Source organism: Heptranchias perlo, chromosome 4 (genome assembly GCF_035084215.1).
Source record: "Heptranchias perlo isolate sHepPer1 chromosome 4, sHepPer1.hap1, whole genome shotgun sequence".
Lineage (NCBI taxonomy): Eukaryota > Metazoa > Chordata > Chondrichthyes > Hexanchiformes > Hexanchidae > Heptranchias > Heptranchias perlo.
Genome location: NC_090328.1, coordinates 56,365,182 through 56,384,121, shown reverse-complemented (window position 1 = coordinate 56,384,121; position 18,940 = coordinate 56,365,182). Strand labels below are relative to the sequence as shown.

Genomic DNA, 18,940 nt, shown 5'->3' with positions numbered 1-18,940 from the left:
TTTTGAATACTAGTCGATCGTCCAAGATTCTGCACGCAAGGAGTCAAGACCAACTGCAGTAATCAGGCAAAGCATATTAGAGACTGGGGGGTGATTGGACCAGTTCCCATTTTGAAGTCATATTCTGTCCTTATTTTTGTTTTTCCAGTATAAATTGTTATGTCCACATTTATAATAGAGGCTGCCTTCCACCAATGGTAGCTCTGCAATTGTAGCATGACAAGTTCACGTAACAAACAACTTGCATTTATACTGCACCTTTAACATAGTAAAAGGTCCCAAGGTGCTTCACAGGAGCATTATCAAACAAAATTTGACACTGAGCCACATAAGGAGATAGTAGGACAGGTGACTAAAAGCTTGGTCAAAGGGGTAGGTTTTAAGGAGCATCTTAAAGGAGAAAAGGTAGAGAGGTGGAGTAGTTTAGGGAAGGAATTCCAGACTTAGGGCCGAGGCAGCTGAAGGCACAGCCGCCAACAACGGAGCGATGAAAATCAGGGATGCGCAAGAGGTCAGAATTGGAAGAGCACAGTTATCGGAAGGTTGTAGGGCTGGATGAGGTTACAGAGAGAGGGAGGGACAAGGCCATGGAGGGATTTGAAAACAAGGATGAGAATTTTACAATCGAGGTGTTGCTGGACCAGGAGCCAATGTAGGTCAGTGAGCACAGGGGTGATGAGTGAACAGGGCTTGGTGCAAGTTAGGATACAAGCAGACTTTTGGATGAGTTCAAGTTTACAGAGCTTGCAAGATGGGAGGCCGGCCAGGAGAGCATTGGAACAGTTGAAACATAGGCAGATTCCATTAGAAATGTGTACATATGCAGATATAAGAATTTTAATATATTAGAAGATCTCCCATAGCATTGCTCTCAGTAAGTCAGAGGATTCACTGTTTTATAGCAATCAGTGTGTTTATGCTACATAGAGTGGTGATTTTTCTTCATTTTTTTCTGGAATTTTTACTTGTGCTTTGGAGATAGAATAATGAACAGCATTGTGAAATTCAATGAAAACTGTAAATGATTTATATACTTTAACTATGTATTTAATTTTTATTTCTTATCTTTTTTAAAGCTGTGAATACACAGCAAGATGGTATGCAAGATGCATCAAATGAAAGCAGATATCTGGTAATTAACAGTACTGGAAACGGGCAATGGGGTTTAACTGCACTTCGGGCAGTCCTGTGCTTTGCTAGGAATGGGAGTAGTTATGGGCTTTGGCGGCATTGGGTAATGGTCCTAAAGTTTGACAGTACTGCAGTGGGGCTAATGGAGTTTGGCAGCATAGGGTGGGGGGTCCTTTGATCTGACATCATTGTGGAGGGGGAACCTGGGATTTGGCGTAAATGTGAAAGGTGAACCTGAGATATGAATGATGTGGAGATGCCGGTGAAGTCCATCACTGAGATATGAATGCAAGGTTTGGCTTACTGGTGGATTCTTGGTATCTGTCAGCAGTGAGGGGTGGGGCAAGGCATGGGCTTGACGGTATTGATTGAGGCGGGATGGGACGGGGGGAGGGTGGTGGAGGGGGGAAAATGACTGTCTAGCAGCACTGGATTATGACTTCCTTAGGGATCTCTGTAGACACTAAATTTGATATTTTGTGATTGCCTGCTGGATGAATGTCTCCATCTCTCAGCTCCAAAAATTCTAATTACCATGGAAACTAGAGCTTTCAAAGTTCAACTCATTTGCTTTTTATTTGAAAACAGGAACAAATTAAAATGAAGACTGTGTGCATCTCTCAAGCTGTGCCTCTATCTCTATGTCTGGCAGTTGTTAGGAAATGTAAACATTCTAATTACTAACAGCCAAGGTGAGATAATGAGGCCATTTGCTTCAAAATTCAATAATTTTTTTGAAAAATTAACTCAATTACAATGAGGAAAACCATCTCTCTAAACATAATGCACTTTTTGAAGTTTATAGAACACAAAACAAAAATTACAACAGGTGTGAATAGTAATGTGTCTTTTTTCTCATTCACACGCTTACACCTGTTTAAAAAACACACAGCCTCTCTTTGTAAAAAAAAATCTCAATAGAAATTTTACCCGAATAAAGATTTTGAAATTAGTTCTCTAGCTTTTCTTCAACAATTTTCAAATAATAAAAACGGCTAAAATATTCTAACACCACAACTGATTGAACAATACTGATGCATCCGAGGACAACAGGCATGTTGTACCTCCTCAGACTCCATAAGCTAAATTCAGTTCAGAGTCTCAGTCCTGAGCAAAAAGCAGGGCCTTGCCCAAGCTTTTGGGAGAAGCTAAGATAGTCAAGTGAAAACTTTAAGAAAGGCATGAAAAGAAACTAAAGATAATCCAATAGATACATTTAGTCATACTTGAAATTTGAGTTACTGAGAAAAAAACGGCAGTTGAATACCATTTTCAGAAAGCATTGAGCAATTTGTGGGAACCAGGCGGCCAGATTGAGCAATCATAAGGTGACACACTCTCACTATAAGATAGCAGCTATTGTGCACAACATGGGCTACACTGAGTTACATTGAGTCTGCACCACAAACAGGCCACTCGGCCCAACTAGTCTATACAGGCGTTATGCGCCACAAGAGCCTCCTCCCTCCCTAATTCATCTAACCCTATCAGCATATCCTTCTATACCTTTCTCCTTTGTGTGCTTATCTAGCTTTCCCTTAAATGCATCTATGTTATTTGCCTCAACGACTCCTTGCAGTAGCGCGTTTCACATTCTTACCACTCTTTGGGCGAAGAAGTTTCTCCTGAATTCTCTATTAGATTTATTAGTGACTATTTTATATTGATGACCTCTAGTTTTGGACTCCCCACAAGTGGAAACATTTGCTCTACGTCTACCCGAACAAACCCTTTCACTATCTTAAAGACCTCTATCGGGTTACCCCTCAGCCTTCTCTTTTCTAGAGACGAGCCTGTTTAGTCTTTCTTGATAAGCATATCCTCTCGGTTCTAGTATCATTCTTGGCTATGACAAGGAAGTGTGACACCTTTAACACTGAAATACCTATCACAGCATCATCTATAGAGGTAGCAGGTATGTATCTATTTTCAACCAAACCGTGCACCACATAACAAATTTAAGAATAAACATGTTTGCGCTGATATTTTATTATAGTTGAATACTCCTTTCACTGTGCATTCCTTAAGGTCAAGTGTGAAAACATACCACATTGGAAGAATTGTATAGCTTCTTCACAACATTTTAAACAATAAAAAAAATACACACATCTTTGAAATTCAACTTATGAAAAATGGAAGAATGTCTGTTTTCTCCAAAAATTCTGGAATGCACAGCTTTGAAATGAGAGATTTCTGGGAATGTAATTACATTAGTTGATGGGAAAAACATAGGCATTGTGCCATTCTTCATTAAAAAGGAAATTTCACACCCTATTTTATATAAAGAAACTCCATTACTTTCTTTGGTCAACTATCTGCAGTTGCTGCTGTGGTATCATTCTTTTCCTGACAGTTACTCATCCTTTTCACAAAGGGCCACAGAAAACTGTGACTGCTACAGACCTTCAACTTAAGTAAAAATCAATAAACTTACCATTACTATATCCAATCTGTTCCTCCATAGACTTTTGCTTCATCTGCTGATGACTCACTCATAAATTGGTCTCAAGAGCACAAGTCTAGCAATGTACTAAACCTCAATGCAGCTATGGACTTGCATGCCCGTCCTCCTGCTCAGAGACTCCTACCAATTCTGAGTGATTGCTTTGCTAGTAGTTACAGCTGGTTCTTAATCACAAACCTTTCTCACCCCTCTTTTTTCCAGAGGGCCAGATTTTTAGTCTGAATAACACAAGAGCAGCTGCAGCCTTCCTTGAAAAGATAAACACAACAGTATCTTTTCAACCAGGAAAAGGAATGCAGGAACTGAAATGAAACCAAGCTCTGTCAAGGACATTAGGTGGAAGGGCAAACAAGTATACTGCAGGATTTCTGTTATTTTTGTTAAAACTTTTCTGAAGTCCTGGTACAAAGTCTCTGAGAACTACCTGACCATGGCATAGGAGTGAAAGACATTTTCAATCTTTCAGCATTTTATTTAAAAAGTGAGATATTTAATCCAACTACCTGAAATGTCTATTAATTTACACATATAAATCAGTAGTAAACTTAATTGCCACCAATTCTACAATATGCATCAATTAAACTTTTTGTACAGCTCAAATACAAGATACTTTCATGTCACTGTTCTGTGTTAATTGGTCTCCTGTTAATAATTTCTTCCATTCCTACAGGATGTTCTTTTGTATTTCACTGCTATTGTTCCAAAATATAAATGCCAAAAATGCAAGAATAACTACGACAAGATGTTACTCCTTTAATTTAGAAACAAAATACTGTGGATGCTGGAAATCTGAAATATAAACAGAAAATGCTGGAAATACTCAGCAAGTCAGGCAGCATCTGTGGAGAAAGAAACAGAGTTAATGTTTCAGGTCGAAGACTTTTCATCAGAACTGAAAGAAGTTGAAGAGTTAACAGTTCTTAAGCAAGTACAGAGCCAGGCAAAAGGGGAGGGGAAGAAGGGGAGGGGAGGGGAGGGGAGGGGAAGAAAGAACAAAGAGGAAAGTCTGTGACAGGGTGGAGGGCAAGAGTGATTAAATGACAAAAGGGGTGATGATGCAAGGCAAGGAGAGTGATAATGGGACAAGTTAAGAAACAAAAGATGGGTCTAGAGGAGCTGTAAATGGCAACAGCAGAACCATGACCAGCACTTGCAGTCCCATTAAAAAAAAAGGGAGCAGTGGTTATGGTCTGAAGTTATTGAAATCAATGTTGAGTCCAGAAGGTTGTAAGGTGCCTAATCAAAAGATGAGGTGCTGTTCCTCGAGCTTGCATTCAGCTTCATTGGAACAGTGTAAGAGGCCGAGGACAGAGAGGTCAGCGTGGGAGTGGGACAGGGAATTAAAACAACAAGCAACCGGAAAGTCAGGGTCACGTTTGAGGACTGAGCGGAGGTGTTCAGAAAAGCAATCACCCAATCTGTATTTGGTCTCCCCATTGTAGAGGAAACCGCATCATGAGCAGCGAATACAGTATACTAAATTGAAAGTAGTACAAGTAAATCACTTTCACTTGGAAGGACTATTTGGGGCCCTGGATGGTGGGAAGAGAGGTGGTGAAAGGGCAGATGTTGCATCTCCTGCGCTCGTTCAAGAAAGTGCCATGGGAAGGAGAGCGGGTGTTGGGGATGATGGAGGAGTGGATCAGGGTGTCGCAGAGGGAATGGTCCCTTCGGAATGCTGAAAGTGGATGGAAGGGGAAAATGTGTTTGGTGGTGGCATCGCATTGGAGCTGACAGAAATGGCAGAGGATGATACACTGAATGTGGAGGTTGGTGGGGTGGAAGGTGAGGACAAGGGGAACCCTATCTTAGTTCTGGGAAGGAGGAGAAGGGGTGAGGACATTGACTCCTTGCTGGGATATGATTCCACAGAGAATGGTCACCTTTCTTTATAAGTTTTGACAATGAATGTTGGCAGGTTATGTAACTATGGAGGCACATAGTACATCACAACCAAATATGATCCCACCCTCACAATGGCATGCATTTCCAGCAGGAGTCACTGGATAACAATCAGGAGCAGGGAACCCTGATTGATGGGGAGGGAAAAAATCAGTGGGGACAAAATGGCGCCCCTAATGTCGTCCGAGCTGAGATCAGTTAGTTCAGCAAAGATTAGGATTAAAACTGGGACATCAATGTCGCATTGCTCAGCTACTCAATGCCTAATCATCTGAGTCATCAGAGAAACTTGTCACATAATTTGATAGCAGAGAGTATAACTATTAAAAGTGAACTAACTGATCACAGAATATTCATTAAATTCCATCACCACAGTCATATATGACCAATAAAATCAAAACCCCTTTCTAAACAAACATTTTTTTAAATTCAAGAAATTAATAGAATAATTTGTACTCTTCTATGGAATGCATTTCAATTATCTTGAAACTGACAGTAATTAAGCTCCCCACACCACTCAATTGTGCACGTGATGCTCCCCCACTTCACTCAATTGTGCATGTGATGTCAAGCCTCCTCCAGAGAGATTAATCTCATATCACTATCAGCTCGTAGCAAAAATTAGACAGATGTATGATGTTTTATTTGAGCTCTTGACTTCAATGTAATAATCTCACATTGGTCCAGACCCTGCATAGAGACTTCCCCATGGCTGCTGCCAGGTAGATTGAACAATGCCTACAAATATGGTTGGTGGTATATTGGAATGTCTGGCAAATCAAGTCTTGCTGAGTGATTATCACTTTGGCATGCCTCACCACTTAATAAATGACATGGTCTTACTGGGGATGTTTCTGAAGAACACTCCAGCATTATGCTAGTGAGGCCATTACATTTATCTGTGCCATTAGGCATGCTGTCAAAATCTATCTGGAGAGTTCAAGCCTCTACGCACATTGATCATCTGCCAAAAGCAAGACCTGGTCACATCTGTCTGCAGATGCAGGTATGTGGATAATGACAAGTAGGCACAGAGCACCTCTCATGCAGCCCAACCTGCCTGGCATCTCTCTGGTGGTTTTCTTCATCCCAGCAACTCAGGGGCAATTCCCAGTGGAATGTTGACTGTAATTGTGTTTTGAATTAAAAAAATTACAACAATTGACAAAGGCTCCTGAGAACCCATAAGGTAAAAACTTAAAAAACATAAATGAATGAAAAACTGACCAAAAAAGGCCTCAAAAAGAATCTTCTGTTTCACTCTTCAAATCTAAATCCTCCCACTTTTCAAGGCCTAGCAATCCTGGCTGTTCAATTACAATGGGTGTTGATTCCAATTGGTGTTCACCGGCACTAAGGACACAAAAAGATGCAAGAGCCATAGAACCATAAGTTTACAACTCGTGTCTTGCCAGCTTTCCAAAATTAATCCCACAGCCCCCATTCTTTCCCCGTATTCCTGTATCTTTCTTTTCAACAAATAGTGATCCAATTTTCCCTTAAAAAGGTACAATAGCCACTGCCTCAGTCAGTCCTGTGGTAGAGCATTCCATGTTTTAACAACTCTCTAGCATCCCTCCTCACACTCAAGTGATGATTTTAAATTGATATTTCCTTGTTACTGACTCCCCAACCAGAGAAAATAGTTTTCCTTATTCGCCCCATCAAAACACTTCATAATTTTAAAATCCTCAATCTCTGCTTTCTGCGCTTCGGTGGAAGTAGACCCAATATCTCAAGTCTCTTCCATAACTACAGTTGCTCATTCTTCAGTATCTCCTGGTGAATCCACAATGCTCTTTCCATAATGTGGCACCCAAAACTACACACTGTACTCAATGAAGCCTAAACAGTGTTTTACCCACATTTAAATAACCTCTTCGCTCTTGTACTCTATGTCCCATTTATAAAACTCAAAATACTGTTGGACTTTTTTTTTTAAATGGCTTTATCTTATACTTCCAAGGAATTATGTATTTGCACCCCCAGGTCTGTCTGTTCCTCCAAAACCTTCAGCATTTTTGCATTGCGTATATGCTCCCATTCCTCACTTTCTTGTCCAAAATGTTCACATCACACCTGCCTGCATTAAGTTGCATCTGCCACCTGGCTGCCCATATTGCTGATCTGTCTAAGTCCTCCTTAAGTCTTTTGCAGTCATCCTCACCATTTACCAAACACCTACTTGTGTGGCGTCAGCAAATTTCAATTTTATGTTGAAATTGGGAGGTTAAAATGTAAAATTTGGAAAACCAATTCTTTAACATTATTTCTAAGTTAAGCAATCAAAATAGTTTATGAAAAGATAAAGTTGAGTAACAGCTTTGTTAAAAGTGATAAATATCATTCTCATAATATAGCCTCCAATCAAAGCTCTCGGGGCTGAACAGTTTAACCAGGGTTTCAATTATAGTCTATCATGATGTCCAATTCATACTAAAGGTAAGTTATATGCCAAAATTACAAATTAAATGGACTGAATTTACGTAAGTTATTAGGCCAAATGTCTCTTTCAAAAGAGAGACAGGTGTGACAAATTGTAAGAAAGCATTATTGTAATGAAAGTCCTTAATATCTCCCCCACTTCAACTTAATCAACGTAAAATACATTTAATCAATGTACCATACACTTAAGACACTATTTTGCAATTAACAGACGTATCTATCAATGCAGTGCATAAATCAACTATGTATTTTAAAATAATTTTTATAATTGCATTCAGAGTGAGGAAATTGATTTGCAAAACTGTTATGAATCATTTTTTTAAAAATTAAATGGCTGAACGGTTCAATTGATGCTGCTCATTCTATTCCCATATCCTTTTATTCCCTTTTCCTTCAACCTATTCTTAAATGTTGACTTGGGGGGTGGGGGAGAGGGGGGGATGAATTTTCTCAGAGCTGCTCCCACTAACGCCACTGTAACTTTGCCAGAAGTGTGGTGCAAACCCCGTTTTGCATGCACACAAGGTTGGGACCGGTTCTGAGGGGAGGTGGGACCTGTACAAGCCGGATGGGTTGCACCTCAATAGGGCCAGAACCAATGTCCTTGCAGGGAGGTTGGCTGGTGCTGTTGGGGAGGGTTTAAACTAACTTGGCAGCGGGATGGGAACCTGAGACGCGATTCAGAAGGCAGAGTAACAAAGCTGGAAGTGGAAGGCAGAAAAGTAGTAAGTTGAATTGGAAGGCAGCAGAAACAAAGGCCAGCAGCAAATAAGGTCAAAATAGAAAAAAAATGTTAAATAGGCAAAATTAAAGGCACTTTATCTGAATGCACACAGCATTCGCAAAAAGGTTAGATGAATTGATGGCACAAATAGAAGTAAATGCATATGTCTAATTGCCATTGCGAAGACGTGGCTGCAGGGTGACCAAGGCTGGGAACTGAATATTCAAGGATATTCAAAATTTAGGAAGGACAGGCAAAAAGGAAAAGGAGGTGGGGTAGCGCTGTTATTAAAGGATGAGATCAGTACAATAGTGAGAAAGGATCTTGGCTCAGAACATCATGATGTAGAATCAGTTTGGGTGGAGCTAAGAAACAGCAAGGGGCAGAAAACATTGGTGGGAGTTGTTTATAGGCCACCAAACAGTAGTGGTAATAAAGTAGTGGTAAAAAGCAGGAAATTAGAAGTGCATGTAACAAGGGGACTTTAATCTACATATAAATTGGGCAAACCAAATTAGCACTAATACTGTGGAGGACGAATTCCTGGAATGCATTCAAGATGGTTTTCTAGACCAGTATGTTGAGGAACCGACTAGGGAACAGGCTATTTTAGGTCTAGTATTGTGCAATGAGAAAGGGTTAATTAATAATCTTGTTGTAAAGGAGCCCTTAGGGAAGAGTGACCGTAATATCATAGAATTCGTCATTAAGTTTGAAAGTGATGTAGTTCAATCCGAAACTAAGGTCTTAAATCTAAACAAAGGAAACTACAAAGGTATGAGGCGCAAGTTGGCTGCGATTGATTGGGGAACTACATTAAAAAGTATGATGGTAGACAGGCAATGGCTAGCCTTTAAAGAATTATTACATAATATGCAACAAATATATATTCCTTTAAGGCACAAAAACCCAACAGGAAAAGCGGCCAATCATGGCTAACTAGAGAAATTAAAGATAGTATTAAATCAAAGGAAGAGGCATATAAAGTTGCCAGAAAAAGCAGTAAGCCTGAGGATTGGGAGCATTTTAGAAATCAGCAAAGGAGGACCAAGAAATTGATAAAGAAAGGGAAAATAGAATGAGAGTAAACTAGTGAGAAACATAAAACGGACTGTAAAAACTTCTTTAGGTATGTAAAAAGGAAAAGACTGGCAAAGGCAAATGTGGGTCCGATACAGACAGAGACGGGAGAATTTAGAAGGGAAATAAGGAAATGGCTGAGAAATTAAACAAATACTTTGTGTCTGTCTTCATGGAAATACTAAAGAACCAAGGGTCTGGCAAGAATGAGGAACTGAAAGAGATTAGTAAGAGTAAAAAAATTACTACAGAAATTAATGGGACTGAGTCAATAAATCCCAAGGACCTGATGATCTACATCCCAAGGTTTTGAAAGAGGTGGCTGTAATGATAGTGGATGCATTGGTTGTCATCTTCCAAAATTCTACAGATTCTGGAATGGTTCCTGCAGATTGGAGGGTAGCAAATGTAACCCTACTATTTAAGAATGGAGGGAGAGAGAAAACAGGGAACTTCGGACCTGTTTAGCCTGCCATCAGTAACAGGGAAAATGCTAGAATCTATTATAAAGGATGTGATAACAGGACATTTAGAAGATAATAATAGGATTTGGCAAAGTCAGCATGGATTTATGAAAGGGAAATCATGTTTGACTGAAACCTATTGGAGTTCTTTGAGAATGTAACTAGTAGAATAGATAGGGGGGAACCAGTGGATGTGGTGTATTAGGATTTTCAGAAGGCTTTCGATAAGGTCCACACAGGAGGTTGGTGAAGAAAGTTAGAGCATATGGAATTGGGGGTAATATACTGGCATGGATTGAGAATTGGTTAACAGACAGACAACAGGAAGTAGGAATAAATTGGTCATTTTCAGGTTAACAGACCGTGACTAGTTGGGTACCGCAGGGATCGGTGCTTGGGCCCCAGCTATTCACAATCTATATCAATGATTTGGTTGAGGGGACCAAATGTAATATTTCCAAGTTTGCTGATGACACAAAACTAGGTGGGAATGTGAGTTGTGAGCAGGATGCAAAGAGGCTTCAAGGGGATATAGACAGGCTAAGTGAGTGGGCAAGAACATGGCAGATGGAACATAATGTGGAAAAATGTGAAGTTATCCACTTTGGTAGGAAAAACAGAAATGCAGAGTATTTTTTAAAATCGTGAGAGGTTGGGAAATGTTGATGTTCAAAGGGACCTGGGCTTCCTGTACATGAGTCACTGAAAGCTAACATGCAGGTGCAGCAAGCAATTAGAAAGGCAAATGGTATGTTGGTCTTTAGTACAGAGGATTTGAGTACAGGAGTAAAGACGTCTTACTGCAATTATATAGGGCCTTGGTGAGGCCGCACCAGGAGTATTGTGTACAATTTTGGTCTCCTTACCTAAGAAAGGATACACTTGCCATTAGAGGGAGTGCAGCAAAGGTTCACCAGACTGATTCCTGGGAGGGCGGGATTGTCTTATGTGGAGAGATTGAGTAGACTAGGCCTGTATTCTCGAGAGTTTATAAGAATGAGAGGTGATCTCATTGAAACATACAAAATTCTTACAGGGCTCGACAGGATAGATGCAAGGAGGATGTTTCCCCTGGCTGGGGAGTCTAGAACCAAGGGTCACAGTCTCAGAATAAGGGATAGGCCATTTAGGACTGAGATCAGGAGAAATTTCTTCACTCAGAGGGTGGTGAATCTTTGGAATTCTCTACCCCAGAGGGTTGTGGAGGCTCAGTCATTGAGTACATCCAAAACAGAGATCGATTGCACATATCACTCCGCCTTTTAAGAAAGGAGGGGGAAACCGGGGAATTATAGACCAGTTAGCCTAACATCTGTTGTGGGGAAAATGCTGGAATCTACAAGGATAGGGTGACTGAACACCTCGAGAATTTTCAGTTAATCAGAGAGAGCCAGCATGGATTTGTGAAAGGTAGGTCGTGCCTGACAAACCTGATTGAATTTTTTGAAGAGGTAACTAAAGTAGTGGACAGGGGAATGTCAATGGATGTTATTTATGTGGACTTCCAGAAGGCATCTGATAAGGTCCCACATAAGAGACTGTTAGCTAAGATAGAAGCCCATGGAATCGAGGGAAAAGTCCGGACTTGGTTCGGAAGTTGGCTAAGCGAAAGGCGACAGAGAGTAGGGATAATGGGAAGGTATTCACATTGGCAGGATGTGACTAGTGGAGTCCCGCAGGGATCTGTCTTGGGGCCTCAATTATTCACAATATTTATTAACGACTTAGACGAAGGCATAGAAAGTCTCACAAACCATGTTTGCCGATGACACAAAGATTGGTGGCATTGTAAGCAGTGTAGATGAAAACATAAAATTACAAAGCGATATTGATAGATTAGGTGAATGGGCAAAACTGTGGCAAATGGAATTCAATGTAGACAAATGTGAGGTCATCCACTTTGGATCAAAAAAGGTTAGAACAGGGTACTTTCTAAATGGTAAAAAGTTAAAAACAATGGATGTCCAATATAATATAATATTCAATATCCATCTTTTGAGACCTCAGACCCCAGTAGCTTGGTAAAATGTACATAATAACCCATGGTACAATTCACAAAGGAGCAGGGAGTTCTTGCTTAATCAACTGGTCATTCATCTTACTTGTTGTTTCCAAGACCTTGCTGTGTGCCCCATGTTCACCTACAAAAGTGAGTGCACTTCAAAAGTAAATATTTAGTTGTGAAGATCCACAGCACCCTGAGGATGTGACAAGGTGATCCATAAATGCAGGTTGTTTCTATTAATCAGCTGCAGATCAGACAGAAGAAATAGTACACCTTCTGATAGGGAACTTTTATGGGGAGGATATCAACCATGTGAGCTGAAATATCATGACTTATGCCCAATTCTTTCAGTTAGCACACTACTATGACCTTGTGTGGAAAACTAAATCTGAATAAGAGATACATACGTGAAAAGTTTTAAAATTTCAGTATTCAAAGGTTAAATATAATTATAGAACAAAAAGTCAACAAAGAGTGCCTCCGTCTCCCAAATTACACATGGCTTAATCATTTTGCAATACATTTTCTGTCATTGTCCAGATACGTTTTGTTACACATGACACATCATCACATGGTTTTTCAACTTGTCGAGTTCAACAGTAATCTAAACACTTCAGCTTTCTACAAGGAACACAAAAAAGGACCTGGTAGGTGGGATCCCAGTGTGTGGCAGCATTAGCGGAGGAGTGGGGACACGTACATGTATTTGGATTTTTAGGGTCTTTGAGTCCTCAGGAGATAGTTTTTGGCATCTTGAATACTGGGAAATGCCTTGAGGTCCAACAACAAAGGAAGGAAGGTTTTTGAGTCTGGAAGCACGGGGACAGAGGGCAACAGGGAGCAGTAAGCTGGAGGCAGACAGTACAGGGGTGCGACAGAACTGGAAAGGGCCAATGACAGGGTCTGGAGCACGGGGTGGGGGGCAGAGGAAGTAGAACTTGCACTGTGTCAGAACTGGGGTGGTTTTCTGGATTGCACATGTACCGGAGTGAGGGGGCCAACGAAAGAGCTTTGAATTTGGGGGGGGCGTTGATAGTGTCTGAGGAGGGGTTGTGCTGTAATGTTTCAGAATTGAGGGTCTACAAGATGCATGATATGAGACCACTTGGGAGGAGGGTCATCACTGACCCACTCTTGTTCGTGCTTTCTTATGGCACGTTGCCAACCTAAGGCTGGTTTTCGGTATTAAACATGTATACAAGGAGGGAAGGACTACAGGTCCAAGACTGGCCTCACAGGCAAAGAAAGTTCCAAAAATAGGGCACAATAGGCCGGATGTAGTTCATGGCCATTTGGAGTGAGCCACAAACTCAAGTACCAGGCCCATGCCTAAGGTTTTGCTGTCTGAGGTCTAACTTAATATGTGAAGGTGGAGAAGGAAGTGGTGCTGAGGGTGGGTTGGTAGGGGAAATGGTGAAGGTGTATGGGTAGGAGAAAAAGTGAAGGAGGTGTGTTGTTAGGGGAAGAAGTGCGGGTGAGCTCGTAGGCATCACTTTGAGGATTTTACACTAGAAATTCGCTCAAGTTCAGCGTTACCGGCCACTTCTGTAATTGGGCCCCTATGATCTGGAGTGTATCTTTTCTGCTTGATATGTAGGTAAACAATAGCAAGACCAGGGATCACAACAAAGAACCCTTAGTCTGTAAACCAGCTTCCAGAATGTAAGTAGTCCCCACGTGATTCTCCTATCATAAAGGCAGACTGAATATATACTCTTATCATACAGAGACTCAGGCTCTAAATGAACAGTTGCTTTTATTCAAATACAGGTTAATGAATAGAATACTAAACTGTGAATCACAGACTTCGCTACCCTCCTTCATATGTAAAATAATGAAGACGCCAATCTAAACTCTAAACGTAGACTTTAAACAGGGGCACATTTTTTACACTGTGAAACATGCCACAATCTCAAACTGACCTAGCTCCTCTGCTGGTCGAAACACAATCTTAAAACGGAGATCTTTTGTGTTTGGAAAGCTGAACTGACTCTTGAAGTAAGCATATGTAAAGCTATTATTCCAACGATGGAAATATTAGCCATCAAGCTGTCAGAGAAAGAGGACTACGCCCAACATCACAAACAGGTTATCTGGTCATTATCACGCTGCTGTTTGTGGGACTTTGCTGTGCGCAAATTGGCTGCCGCGTTTCCTACATTGCAACAGTGACTAAACTTCAAAAGTACTTCATTGGCTAAAAAAAGCACTTTGGGATGTCCTGCGGTTGTGAAAGATGCTTTTTGAATGCAAGACTCTCTTTCTTACTTTCTATTTTCTTCTGAATCTTTGATAATGTCGACGACTGTGATAAAATGTGATGGCTTTGGCCTTTTTAACAATTAACACCTAATTTCAAATATATTGCACCTTGTTAGGTGCCAGCTTGTCTGGTCTGAGCTTTTCCTTTGAGAAATATCCTACGTGACTGTTTTAACCCTTGACATTGTTTCTAGCCAAAAAGAATCCCAAACATAAAATTTAATATCACAGCAGAGTAGGAAAGGAGTTTGATATGGGTTGGTAGGCAGGGAAGAAGTGAGGTGTGTTGGTGAGGAAAAGCTTTAAAAATTTGGCAGGGTCGAGCAGGCAATGGTTTGGTGGGAAAGGGAAAGAATTTGCGGTGGGAAGGACTGATTCTATAATAGATAGGTAATGGATCAACTTTGATTTAAAACAAGAGGGTCTGCCATGGGGTTGTGCATGCTAAATCAAAACACGTCTGTGTTACCTGTCTCTGTCCTCTTTGGTATGCAAGTTGTCTTTTTTTCTGTTTCTCTGCCCTTCTGTTCTTTTCTACTTCTGTGTCCTCTTTGATTTCTCTCTTTCCTTTGCTGTCCTGTACACTCACTTTTTGTCGCAGGGGAGGGGAGGAGAGGAACAGGCAGTGGTCAGAAGAAAAGTATGGGCAGAGCTGTCGAGAGGTGCAGGTGGGGGAGGGATGCGGCTGGAGCACAGTCCGGTTTTGGGATGTTTGGTTCCTCTTACTGCCACTGTGACCTATGTGAAGGAGTCAGCACAGCAACCCACATACTTAATGTCTTCAACCCTATTTCCAAACCCATTCAAACCAGTTTCCCTTCCCACGACTCCAATGCCTTCTGTATCTTTCCCCATCATCTCCCCTCCCTCGAAACCCATCTCCTCTTCTTCCTTCATCCTCTGCAAAACCAGCCTGGCCCCAAAACCAGTTTCCCAGTACGAAGGTGGGAAATCAGCAATTTGTTTTATTTTAAATGAAGGACTTAATGTTATAAAGCTCTTTAAAAAAATGGTCAGTTTCCCAGCATCATCCAACAATCACTCCAGTCACCTCTCCTCCCCATCCCCTCCTCAGAAACTGCCAGATCCTAAAATCATCTTTCTAGCATTGTTATAAATAGACTAAACACTTAAGAAGAAAAAAAAATTACTACTCGCTCGCTTAGGGCTGGTAAACCAATGTAGGATCCATAAGATCATAAGAGATAGGAGCAGGAGTAGACCATTTGGCCTGGAGCATCAGGATGGGAATATGGACAACTGGGTGGGTGGCCAGAGGCCCGAGCAGGCAGGTGCAGCATGGAAAACGAGGGATGGGCCAGGCAAGCACTGGCAAGGAGGCACTGGCAAGTCCCTTTGCAAGAATGGGAGATAGAAAGGGCTGGGGACAAAGATGGAAAGACCCAGGGAAAAAAGCAATGGGACCTGATGCATATGAAGATGGCAGCAAGTTCAATAAATAAAAATAAAACTTACCTGGTGGCAAGTGAAAATAAGTTTAAATTAACTAAAAACCGGAAGAAACAGGACCCAGGAGAAGTTAAAATATAAGATTTGCTGAAAACATAACTCTAATGTCAAGTAGAGGAACAAGTCTGGGAGTTTGGAGGACAGCAGCGAGGCTGTATTATTGGGAGAACATAAGAAATAGGAGCAGGAGTAGGCCATCCGGCCCCTCGAGTCTGCTCCGCCATTCAACAAGATCATGGCTGATCTTCTACCTCTAAGCCATTTTCCTGCACCATCGCTATTTCCCTTGATACCTTTAATATCTGAAAATCTATCTATCTCTGTTTTGAATGTACTCAATGACTTAACCTCCACAGCCCTCTGAGTAAAGAATTCCAAAGATTCACCACCCTCAGTGAAGAAATTTCTCCTGATCTCAGTCCTAATTGGCCTATCCCTTATTCTGAGACTGTGACCCCTGGTTCGAGACTCCCCAGCCAGGGGAAGCATCTTCCTTGCATCTACCCTATCGAGCCCTGTAAGAATTTTGTATGTTTCAATGAGATCACCTCTCATTCTTATAAACTCTCGAGAATACAGGCCTGGTCTACTCAATCTCTCCTCATATGACAATCCCGCCCTTCCAGGAATCAGTCTGGTGAACCTTTGTTGCACTCCCTCTAATGGCAAGTATATCCTTTCTTAGGTCAGGAGACCAAAGTTGTACACAATACTCCAGGTGCAACCTCACCAAGGCCCTATATAATTGCAGTAAGACATCTTTACTCCTGCACTCAAATCCTCTTGTACTAAAGACCAACACACCATTTGCCTTTCTAATTGCTTGCTGCACCTGCATGTTAGCTTTCAGTGACTCATGTACAAGGACACATCGAATCATAGAAAATTTACGGCACAGGAGGCCATTCGGCCCATCGTGTCCACACCGGCTGAGAAACGAGCCACCCAGCTTAATCCCACTTTACCGCATTTGGTCCGTAGCCCTGCAGGTCACAGCTCTTCAGGTGCACATCCAGATATTATTTAAATGAGTTGTTCTGCCTCTACCACCCTCTCAAGCAGTGAGTTCCAGACCCCCAACACCATCTGGGTGAAAAAAAAATTCCTCATTTCCGCTCTAATTCTTCTACCAGTCACTTAAAATCTATGCCCCCTGGTTATTGACCCCTCCGCTAAGGGAAATAGGTCCTTCCTATCCATTCCATCAAGGCCCCTCATCATTTTGTACCCCTCAGCCTCCTCTATTCCAAGGAAAACAAGCCCAGCCTATCCAATCTGTCATCTTGGCTAAAATTCTCCAGTGCTGGCAACTGCAGCAAGCAGTTAGGAAGGCGAATGGTATGTTGGCCTTCATTGCAAGAGGATTTGAGTACAGGAACAGGGATGTCTTACTGCAGTTGTACAGGGCCTTGGTGAGACCACATCTGGAGTATTGTGTGCTGTTTTGGTCTCCTTATCTGAGGAAGAATGTCCTTGCCATGGAGGGAGTGCAACGAACGTTTACCAGACTGATGGCAGGACTGATGTATGAGGAGAGATTGGGTCGACTAGGACTATATTCACTAGAGTTTAGAAGAATGAGAAGTGATCTCATCGAAACATACAAAATTCTACAGGACTAGACAGACTAGATGCAGGGAGGATGTTCCCGATGAATGGGGAATCCATAACCAGGAGTCACAGTCTCAGGATACGGGGTATGTCATTTAGAACAGAGATGAGGAGAAATTTCTTCACTCAGAGGGTGGTGAACCTGTGGAATTCTCTACCACAGAAGGCAGTGGAGGCCAAGTCATTAGGTATATTCAAGAAGGAAAGAGATATATTTTTTAATGCTAAAGGGATCAAGGGATAAGGGGAAAAAGCGGGAACAGGGTACAGAGTTAGATGATCAGCCATGATCATTTTGAATGGCGGAGCAGGCCGGAAGGCCTACTCTTGCTCCTATTTTCTATGTTTCTATCCTTGTAAATCTCTGCATCCTCTCTAGTGCAATTATATCCTTCCTGCAAAGTCGTGAGTAGAACTGTGCACATTACTCAAGCTGTGGCCTAACTAGTGTTTTATACAGTTCCAGCATAACATACCTGCTTTTATATTTTATGCCTCGGCTAATAAAGGAAAGCATTCCATATGCCTTCTTAACCACCTTATCTGCATGTCCTGCTACCTTCAGGGATCTGTGGACATGCACTCCAAGGTCCCTCACTTCCTCTACACCTCTCAGTATCCTCCCATTTATTGTGTATTCCCTTGCCCTGTTTGCTCTCCCCAAATGCATTACCTCACATCTCTCCGGATTGAACTCCATTTGCCACTTTTCTGCCCATCTGACCAGTAAATTAATATCTTCCTGCAGTCTACAGCTTTCCTCCTCACTATCAACCACACGGCCTATCTTTGTGTCATCCGCAAATTTCTTAATCATGCCTCCTACATTTAAGTCCAAATCGTTAATGTATACCACAAAAAGCAAAGGACCTAGTACCAAGCCCTGCGGCACTCAACTGGAAACATCCCACCAGTCGCAAAAATACTCGTCGACTATTACCCTTTGCTTCCTGCCACTGAGCCAATTTTGGATCCAATTTGCCACATTCCCTTGGATCCCATGGACCTTTACTTTTTTGACCAGTCTGCCATGTGGGACCTTGTCAAAAGCCGTGCTAAAATCCATGGAGACGACATCAATTGCGCTACCCTCATCGATCCTCCTCGTCACCTTAATCAAGTTAGTCAGACACGACCTCCCCTTAACAAATCCGTGCTGAGGGCAGCCTTGAGGAAGAGTTTATTGAGTGTATTAGGGATGGATTTCTTGAGCAGTATGTGACTGATCCTACAAGGGGGCAAGCAACCTTGGACCTGGTCCTGTGTAATGAGCCAGGATTAATTAATAATGTCCTAGTTAAGGATACCCTGGGAATGAGTGACCATAACATGGTTACATTCCATATCCAATTAGAAGGTGAGAAGGTTGGTTCTCAAACAAG

At 41.7% G+C, this 18,940-nt stretch overlaps 1 protein-coding gene across 3 annotated transcripts in view; it reads right to left on the bottom strand.

The window, feature by feature from the left end:
* The window catches only part of mcc (MCC regulator of WNT signaling pathway), a 257,268-nt gene that overhangs the window by 148,079 nt on the left and 90,249 nt on the right, over positions 1–18,940 (bottom strand). The window contains exon 1 of one of the 3 annotated variants that reach the window (XM_067982964.1): positions 3,566–3,760. The exons of the other annotated variants lie outside the window; for them this stretch is intronic. Within the exon in view, the coding sequence (XP_067839065.1) occupies positions 3,566–3,568 (3 nt within the window). The 5' untranslated portion in view covers positions 3,569–3,760. Of the gene's footprint in view, positions 1–3,565; positions 3,761–18,940 lie in introns of those variants that run through there. 3 annotated transcript variants of the gene reach the window in all.